General features: G+C 42.4%; 1 protein-coding gene across 3 annotated transcripts; it reads right to left on the bottom strand.

The window, feature by feature from the left end:
* Positions 1-1,231: 1,231 nt before the first annotated feature.
* LOC105024450 (neuronal acetylcholine receptor subunit alpha-7) lies at positions 1,232-7,765 on the bottom strand. Of its 3 annotated transcripts, XM_020040767.3 has the most exons (11): positions 7,749-7,765; positions 7,485-7,602; positions 5,177-5,316; positions 5,043-5,087; positions 4,794-4,903; positions 4,515-4,594; positions 4,095-4,262; positions 3,089-3,283; positions 2,656-2,742; positions 2,471-2,580; positions 1,232-2,321 (listed from the first exon to the last, which is right to left on the bottom strand). In XM_020040767.3, the coding sequence occupies exons 2-11, from the start codon at positions 7,534-7,536 to the stop codon at positions 1,473-1,475; spliced, it is 1,836 nt and encodes a 611-aa protein (XP_019896326.2). In that variant the 5' UTR covers positions 7,537-7,602; positions 7,749-7,765; the 3' UTR covers positions 1,232-1,472. The 3 variants fall into 3 exon arrangements, with proteins under 3 accessions (XP_019896326.2, XP_010892704.2, XP_019896327.2); XM_010894402.3 differs by lacking the exon at positions 7,749-7,765 and having other exon boundaries at positions 7,485-7,708; XM_020040768.2 differs by lacking the exon at positions 7,749-7,765 and having other exon boundaries at positions 3,089-3,115; positions 7,485-7,708.
* Between the last annotated feature and the right edge of the window lie 1,811 nt (positions 7,766-9,576).

Raw genomic sequence — 9,576 nt, 5'->3', positions numbered from 1 at the left:
GCTGGGCCATTACAAAACATTAATCTTCTTCTGGTGAAGCCATGCTATTGTGGATTTGGATGTGTGCTTTGGAGCGTTGTGGTGCGGAAAGGTGAACTTTCTCTTCATCTTCTGCTTTCTAATGGACGCCTGAAGGTTTTGTGCCAAAATTGCCTGGTATTTGGAACTGTTCATAATTCCCTCCACCCTGACTAAGGCCTCAGTTCCAGCTGAAGAAAAACAGCCCCAAAGCATGATGCTGCCACCACCATGCTTCACTGTGAGTATGGTGTTCTTTGGGTGATGTGCAGTGATGATTTTGACGCCAAACATACCTTTTGTGTTGCTGTAGGCCTCTTGGAAGCCTCCCTGACCAGTTTTCTTCTCGTCTTTTCATCAAGTTTTGGTGTGATGTACAGTTCCTGGATAATGTCTCTGTTGTGCCATATTTTCTCCACTTGATGATGACTTTTGCTTTGGAAATTATTTAGTACCCTTTTCTTGACTGATATCTTTCAACAATGAGATCCCTCTTATGCTTTGGAAGCTCTCTGCAGACCATGGCTTTTGCTCTGAGATGCAACTAAGAACATTTCTGGAAAAACCTACTAGAACAGCTGAACTTTATTTGTGATTAATCAGTCACTTCAAATGATGGCAGGTGTGTAATGATTTCTATTTAACATGAGTTTGAAAGTGATTGGTTAATTCTGAACACAGCCACATTAGAGGGTGTGCACATTTATGCAACCAGGTTATTGTATGTTTTTCTCTTTTTTTCCCAGTTTGTTTATTAATTCAATTGTTCATATTATAGGTCACATTAAAAGTGGAAAAGGTTCTGACATGATTTAACTTTGTCTCATTCTTTTACATCACAAAAACCTGGCATTTTCACAGGGTTTGTAGACTTTTTGTATCCACTGTAGATTATATAAATCAAACCTGACCGAAACAGTATTTCAGAATTTACCTATATGTTCAACCAGTTTGAAAACATTTAGAGATTGGGGTGATTAACAAGACCATAGAATCTCTGAGAGCATATGAGATATATTTGACAGAGCTCTAAATCACTCCACTGGCAAAGAAATGTTCCACTTGATATCAGATCAAATAATCCCAAATGTAATCCACTGTAAAAAAGTTGTCAGAGAGTTACGTTGCTGCATTTCTTGTGTATATTTGTAGTCTATAATAATATCATTTTTGGCCATTTCATGCTTTTTGAGAGAAAGAAAAATGGAGGGGAGAGAATGTGCACTATTTAATTTTGAAGACTAACAGGAGGGTTTCTTATACACAGGCGCAGAGAAAGCAACATGATTTGACATTAAAACTGAGTTTGCTTTATGCAGGTTGTCACAACTGATGTGTTATCAAACTGGTTAAATAGAAAGGCGACCGGAGGGTCTCTAAATGTTTCCATAATATCGGACAAATCAAGACAGCAAAGGGACTGCTGCTGCCCTCCTCCTCCCCCACTTTCCTTATCAGAAGAAGTCCTTGGAGGCCGCCTCCGCAAAGTTGGGTGCGGCCATGAGGATGGCGATAGTACATATGATGTTGAACACACTGAACCCCACCAGACACATACGGTCGATGACCACTGCTGCAAACTGCCACTGCTCTGCCATGCTCTCCCTGTGGTCCTGCTCACGGAGTCCCTCGGCCAGGAACCGCACCTCTTCCAGCAGAGACCTGAGCTGAGCTTCCGCTAACCCACCCTGGAACAGCCCGGCCTGGGCATGGCCCGTACCCACTCCCCCTGCCCTGGCTTCCACACCGCTGGAGCCTGAGGATGTGGAGTCAGGATCCAGAGATGTGGGGGGTTGTGGAGGGGGACTTAATGTCGACAAGGGTGGGTGGTCGCGGAGACTGGGGGAGTCAGAACCCCTTCCTTCTACTCCCCCTCTTCCCTCTCTCCAGGTGACACCAGGATCTGGTTCAGGAGGACTCTGGTAACCCACATAAGGCAGGTGTCCATTGGGCAGAGGGTCGGAGGTGGTGGGGAGATTAGGGTTAGGGTTTAGATGTGGGTCTAGAATTCTATTCCCCAGGGGCTGGGGAAATCTATTTTGGTTATGGTGGATACTATGTAGGGGGTTCTGGTTCTGGTTGGGAAAAGACTGAAGGGTGGGTTGGTGTGGTAGGGGCTGGCTAAGACAGGCCTGCAGAGAGGCAAGGTTTTGGTGGACGGTCATGTGAGTGGCATTAGCTGATGAGGAGAAGTCCTTGGACTGGAGGTTTGAGCGGCTGTGCTGGGGTGTGAGCTCTTCCCAATCTCCTGGACGCTTCATCCTCAGAAACCAGGGAACCCACTGGAGTAGAACCAACTGTGCCTGAGAGAAAGGGACACAGTTTCCAGTGAAAGATATGAGAGACACACACAACACACACACACACACACAAGCGCATGCACACATACACAAATAAATGCGCATATACAGGTACCGTTCACTGTAGATTGACTAGTCAGACTTAGTCTCACCCATTGAGGCATGTTTCCATTGTTGGGGTCATGGTGATGGTACTGAAGAACAACTACAGTCGCTACCACAGACATCCCTACGGTAATCATGGTACTCACAAAATACTGACCTAGAATGGAGAGACAGTATTAAAGTGCAGGTAGACATAGTAAATACACACACACGTACACACCCAGTCACTGACCTATCAGTGGTATGCAGTCTGAGGTAGGGGGCATAATCTCAGCCACCAGCAACATGAAAAAAGTCTGAGAGAGAAGAACTGTGATTCCTGGAGACAGATAGGAAACACTGAGAAACAATGTACAGGTAATACAAGGTCATCATTACACTGTTGTGTAATCTTCGCTCATCCAAGCCCATACCTCTTAAAAAAAAGTATCTTCAACCATACATTTCAAGAACTGCTGCTTTTAGAATAACTGTTGCAGAAACAGTCAAAGAGAGGGCAGTGAGAAACAGGAGGTGGAAAGAGAGATACAGAGAGAGGTAATCACCTCTCCATCTCTTCCACCTGATCTCTCCAGCATCACTCTGAATGTTATCTCCTTTCCCTTGCACCTCCTCATCCTTCCTATTTTACACCCAACACTCCTCTTCTCCTTTCTCCCTCTCACCCAGGCCGATCTTCTCTCCTGACTGGGCTGGTAGAAGAAACACCAGTAAGGTTAAAGAAGAGATAAGAACACAAGGGACGAGAAGGTTGAGAGCGTAGAACAGAGTTCTCCGCCGAAGTGTCACCACATAGGTCACGTCAGAGTATGGCTCTGACAAACCGTCATAAAATACATCATGACGATCGCCTGGTACACCTACAGAAGGAGAAAGGGGAGGTGAGATGGAGTTAGACATTACAAAAGAAGATGGAGAAAGAGACAAAGAAAAGACAAGACCTGTACCAGATGTTGTTACAATAAAAACATCTACCACTGATTTATATACATTGATATGCCAAGCCCATTTGTATGTCTGTTGGTCAATGTTATTTCAGGTACAGATCTGAAAGTTTTTGAATATCAGGTGGCATACGGATAGGTCATTTGGTGCCAGAGGAGTAGTGTTTTAAGTGTTCAAACATCCACAAAATTTGAAACAGCAAAACATATATCAAACCAGACTTTATGGGTATTTGAAGCAAATGTGAGTAGAGAGACCTTCTATGAGCCAAATTTCAAAGTTTTGATTAAATTGAAATCATGTTAATTTTGGAAATGGCACCACTCAACACCCAGCACTCAGCCAATCAGGAGCCCCCACTACTGACAACTCAAATTTGCACCCGTAAAACACAGGAAATATGTAGCTGGCATGAGATCGTCAGACAGGCGAGACATAGGAGTTGAAATCAGTGGCGTTGTTAGGTCTGGGCGTCCAGGGCTATAGCCCCGGATCATTTATGAATAGCCCCAGATCTCAAATTGACCAAAAGTATGACAAAGTAGACATATGACAAAGTAGACATGTAGGCCGCTAGCATGTAGATCGAAGTTTTCCGCATGTACATTCAAAACCCTGTACTTTCTGTCCCGGGGGGAAGTAGGGGTCAAAGCCCTGAATGTATTGTGGTCCTAGCAACACCTCTGGTTGAAAGCATGGGTAGGTGTGGAGACAACTTTCTCTCACCCAACAGCTCCCACTCTCCATTAGACATGTATCCTGACAGGTCAGCCTCCTTCATCTGGAGGTCCAGTAGCCAGCCGTCAAACGTCCAAGAGCCAAACTTCAGTTCACAGCGCTGGATGTCAAAGGGAAACCAACGTACGTCCACTTCACACACACTGCTGAAAATACCTGGGGCAGGGAGAGAGGGAGAGAGGGAGAGAGGGAGAGAGGAGTGGGGAGGGGGTAGGGGGGAGAGAGGGAGAGAGGGAGAGAGGGAGAGAGGAGGGGGGAGGGAGTAAGTAAAGGTAGTGGTGAGAAGAGGAAATTAAAAAGATTATGAGAGAATTGCTTTACCAACCAGTATATATTAGACTACCAGGGAACAGAGCTAAAATTACAGAAAGGTAATTGGAGAAGATAGAGGCTGATCTTTAGACATACCTGGAGGAAGGTACTCACAGAAGCCACTGGAGTTAACCAGCACAGAACTCTTGAAGGTGGCATCAAACTTATCATGGGCACTGAGAAGTACAGAACAGGGTGATCTTTGAATGATTGTCAGGAGCAGACTCACTTTATGGGCAAAATGTACAAATATGATTTCAAAATTAAAAACATGCATACAGGATAGAAATGTACAAAAACTAATTTAAAGCATTGGGCCAGTAACCAAAAGGTTCATTTTTGATAAGAGCATAAATTATTGAAATGTAGACCCACCTGTTGTACAGTAGTATGTCTGGTGTCCAGATCTGGTCAGTAGTGAAGCGAAGGGACTTGACTCCCGGGTACTCTGATTGGTTCCACTGGAGGTAGTGGTCATACCATTGCTATAGGAATCAATTATTAAAGGGACCACTCAAGATTTTCCTAAATAAGTAAATAACCTACAGTACTTCCTCAGAACCAGAAGAACCAAACAAACGTTCATGGACAAACATTCAGGGACACAAAATTGCACACACTCACCATCTGAAGCCAGGCGTTAGTGGTGAGGATCTGGTTTTTCTCATCCTGGAGTATGATGAAGACAGTTCAGATAGTGTGCAAGTAATTTGTCTATGTGTGTGTTAGTGTGTAAGAGAACATGGGAGTGTACCTACCACATCCATGACTTGTAAAAGAGTGTAGGAGAATCGGACAGTGAGTGGTAGAGAGTCGTTGGCCACAGGTCTCTCCATACGGTTATAGTCCCTCAGTAGCTCCCTCAGTAGGTTACGCTGGTGGGGGCCCTGTTGAGAGACTGAGGGGGGGAGGGGGTATAAGTAGGATGGAGGGATGTGGGAGACAGACAGGAGAGGGGAATGAGAGTAGAAATAATTGATTGGGAGAGGAGATTCTTACTAATTGACAGCTACATTCTAGAAGACAGCAGGAAAAAAATTTGATAGCAAGAAATATAGAGGATGTAAAAGGGAATGGGATGTGAGTGCACTGATAGAAGAAGAGTATGTAAAACAAGTGAAACTCGTGTGACATGGAGAAAGTATATCTAAGACATAATAAGAGCTGTGATTTCAGAGGAAGAACCTCTAAAACAGTGAGAAGCAATGAGCAGTAGGAGAACATGGAAGAACAGAGAGGCGAGCATGAAGAGAAAAAGGGCCAAAAAAGAAGAGGTCAGAATAAGGAATTCAAGTAGTTTTCAACTAAATTGCTTGACCAAGGATTTTGTGATAATTTTAGTTTTGGGACCAAAGTGGGTACATTTGTGGGGAAATAATTTGAAATAACAGTGAAATTTACCTTTATTGCAATGGTGTGTAGAAATCATTTAAAAAATAATGTAAAAATGTGTGCCAATTTATTAAAAATATACAAACCTGAAATATTTTATTTAAATTAATATGCAGACCTAATATTCAGTACTTCGAAACAGCACCTTTAATAGCAACCACAAATTCGAGTCTTCTTGGATCACAGCTTAAAGTCTTTTTCTACCAGTTTTGCACATATGAAGTTCTCCCATTTTTCCTTGCAGATCCTCTCAAACTCTATCAGACTGAATGGGAAGCGTTGGTGAACTGCAATATTCAGTTTCCCTGCAGATGTTCAATGGGTTTCACCTCCATGCTTTCGCTGGGCCAGTCAAGGACATTCACAGACTTGTCCAAAAGTCACTCTAGTTTTGTTTTGCCTGTGTGCTGCATGTTGTTGTTTTACTGAAAGATGGATCTTCGCCCCAGTACCATGTTTTCGCCAGATGAAGTCCTTAGCATTCAGGCCTAATACTTCAATTGTGGACCAGAGAATCATCATCCTCACATCCTCACAGAGTCCTTCGGGCAGCATTTCACTCAGTCTGGCCACTCTTACCTTAAAAGCCTGATTGATGGTTGTCCTTCTGGTAGGTTCTCCCTTGTCTGAAGAGAAACTCAGAAGCTTTGTTAGCGTAGACATTGGGATCTCAGTAATCTCTCTGATTAAGGGGTCCTTTCTAATATGCCAAATCAATTATATCTGCCTCAGGTATTCTTTCACCTCAAGGATAATCAAAGGATACAGGAAGCATCAATTTGCAGTGCCAGGGTGAAGGTTCTGAATACTTATGTACATTATATAAATAAGTTTGTCATTCTCAAAAAATTGGCACAAATGTTTTTTGTTGTGTTATTATGGGGTATTATGTTTAGAGTGATTGGGAAAAAATACATTGAATCAATTGTGAATTAAGTCTAAAAAACAAAATATGGAGAAAGAAAAATGAGTCCAAAGACATGTATATCTCTGTATTCATCCCTTATTGTTTAGGTGTTTATCCATTGTTGTATTTGTTTAGCATTGTATTTTTCATTCTTAATCTTATTTTTGTTAATTTCCTCTTTGTTATTACCTTTAGCATTTTCAGTCATCAGTCTCAGTAGTTATTACATAGAACATGGATCAATAAAAATGTTATTGGATTTTCTTTTATTATTCTGATAACTGGAGCAGGAGGCTAAATTTCATTTTGTTCCCATGGCTTTGACGAACACGAAGAAAACCTGTGGAGATGTGCAGAAACAGTATATAACTGGGTGAGAGGGAGATCTTGCATCTTCCTTACTGCAATATATGCAGTGTTGCTCAAGCAATGCCATTTAGCTGACTCTACCTTTAAGGCCATCGATCTGAAACACTTCTCGAGGTGGTTAAAACATCCTATCTATTCCACATTGGGAATAATGAAACACTGAAATATAAAACATTTTATTCAAAGATTTCCTTCTTCAAAACGATCCTTCTAAAGTACCCCTAAAAATGATTCAATCCCCCAAATGTAAATCCCCCTAAAGTCTCTTACTCACACACACACACAAACATGCGCGTACATGCATATGCACACACATATGCACTAAACATCCACACATTCACATTGTAAATACAGATACACAACACACACAGGGGACAGGAAAAATGAATTCCACTCACCGTGCAGCAGAGCTGACAGGCCAAACAGACAGAAAGCCACAGCTTGCCTCATGTCGCACTGCTGAGTGTAGAGAGCATGGATAGAGAAAGAGAACAAGAGGAAAAAGAAAGAGGAACACTAGAATGGAATAGAAAAGGAGGGAGGCCAGCAACAGAAAGAGAGTGGGAGAGAGAGATGAGATGAAGAGAGGGAAGCAGGCAGAAAATCAACAACAGTGTGTAAGGAACCAGATAGGCAAGTAGAAAAATATGGAGAGTGCTTACTGCGTATCTGAGACAGAGAGGCAGGGAGGAAAACATGGAGAGGTGGACTGGGAGGGAGAAAGGAGGATGGGGTGGTAGAGAAAAGAAGCTGACAGCAGGACCGTTCCAAGCCATGCTGAATAGACAGCTGTCTAGGGCCCCCAGCTGCTAGGGGGCCCCTCACCCAAAATTAGATTTTTTTAGATGAATATCGATTGTCCTGACATACTGTTGACAGAAAATAGTAAAAAACTCCAGTAGTTTTTTTATTTGTGATATCCAATTAGCAATTAGGCTCTGCTTCATTGCAGCAACTCCCAGCGGACTTGGAACAATTGATGTCGAGACATGCCTCTTCTGAAGCACATCCGATGCCGTCTGGTTCATATCATGTTGCTTGTTCAACCTGGAAGTCTAGACCAAAATCCTTTCTCTCCGGAAGGATCCAATTCTACCTTGACCTTGAGCTCACAAGCACCCTATCCGCTAGAGTGTCACAAGGTAAGGTAACTTTATTTACAACCCTGAAAAAACCTGGAAAGTGGTGGCCAATTGCACTGCCCTCTGTGGGACCCCTGGGTTAATCTGCAAGTGGGATAAAAACGTGGTCTCACAATGATGCAGCTAACTGCCATTCAGTGTTGTTTTGAGAACCCCCCCCACCACACACACACACACACACACACCCAAAAAGGGAAATACAATATATTTTATAGGGTGTATTCTACAAACAAGCTTGAAGTGCTTGCACATGTGCTGCTTGCAAATCACAGAAAATGACTTCTAGAGATAAATAAATCCATCAACTACGGGACACTTGTGACTTGAATTAAGCAATCAATGTTCCACTTTAAAATATTGAATGCTGCACACTTTGAAAATGAAGGTTTTCAAATGTGATTATTGAAGCCCTCGTGATTCACGTAAAAGATGCACAAAGAAATAAATGATGAAGGAGAATGTGTTTGAGAACATTCACATAGGATCATACTGTAGCATAAACACCAATCAACACAGACATTGCTAAGCTTTGACATGGGGTAGTGTTCAGGTTTAATTGTACAGTTTTTCACAATTGAATACACACGATTCTCTGAATAATACCCCAAAACTGTTAACACAATACTCATTATAACAATTTACATTTCCAAAACCTTTCAAAAACACACACACAGCCCTCAAAATCCAATAATCGTGTCAGAATGACGCACACAAACATTGTATCTGTTGCATACACACACTGAGCATTAAGAAAACACTGCGTGTAGAAAAATGTTACTCTCTCATCCAAATGGAAGATTCATGAAAGAAAACAAAAAGAATCCACCAACACAGCCAGTAAACAAGAACTTTATTGTACATTAAGGTTGATCCTTGCTACTCAAAATTTTTAAATGTATTTATATAAAACAAATGTACATGTTTTGTATCATCAAGCAACAAAAAGTTACAGTATTGTACAATACACATGAATGGAGATAAAAGAAAACAGTGCAACATCAGGCATTGTCCTGCCTGTCCCTTGGCCACATGTTTTCATCCACATCACAATTGATGTGTTCCTTGGACAAGCAGCGGGGGGACAGCGCCTAGCATGGATCCATGCCCCTGCAGTGATATCGCCACAGAACTCCTCCATTGCCTGTGAAGACTCACTGCTGAGGGTTCCAATCATACGCCTTCCAAAATTTCTCAATTGGATTAAGGAAGGGGGAATATGGTGGAAGGTAAATCATTTGGATCTGGGAGGCTGGTCAGCCAGGGGCCCTGTGTTGTCTTTCTGGGAGTGGGGAAAAAAGGTAACAATTTACTTCATCAAGGAACACCCGATGGAATGCAGTGTTGTAAG

Source organism: Esox lucius, chromosome 20 (genome assembly GCF_011004845.1).
Source record: "Esox lucius isolate fEsoLuc1 chromosome 20, fEsoLuc1.pri, whole genome shotgun sequence".
Taxonomy (NCBI): domain Eukaryota; kingdom Metazoa; phylum Chordata; class Actinopteri; order Esociformes; family Esocidae; genus Esox; species Esox lucius.
The sequence above is the reverse complement of the archived record's forward strand: the minus strand, read 5'-3'. Positions and strand labels throughout refer to the sequence as shown.

What these genes read in the sequence shown, in the direction of transcription:
- LOC105024450 (XM_020040767.3), bottom strand. Translation starts at nt 7,536, where the DNA reads ATGAGGCAAGCTGTGGCTTTCTGTCTGTTTGGCCTGTCAGCTCTGCTG. An exon ending in AGGAGAGAAGATCGGCCTGG is followed by an intron (nt 2,743 to 3,088) that starts GTGAGAGGGAGA and finishes ATCTGTCTCCAG; the next exon opens with GAATCACAGTTCTTCTCTCT. An exon ending in ATGGAAACATGCCTCAATGG is followed by an intron (nt 2,322 to 2,470) that starts GTGAGACTAAGT and finishes CCTTTCTCTCAG; the next exon opens with GCACAGTTGGTTCTACTCCA.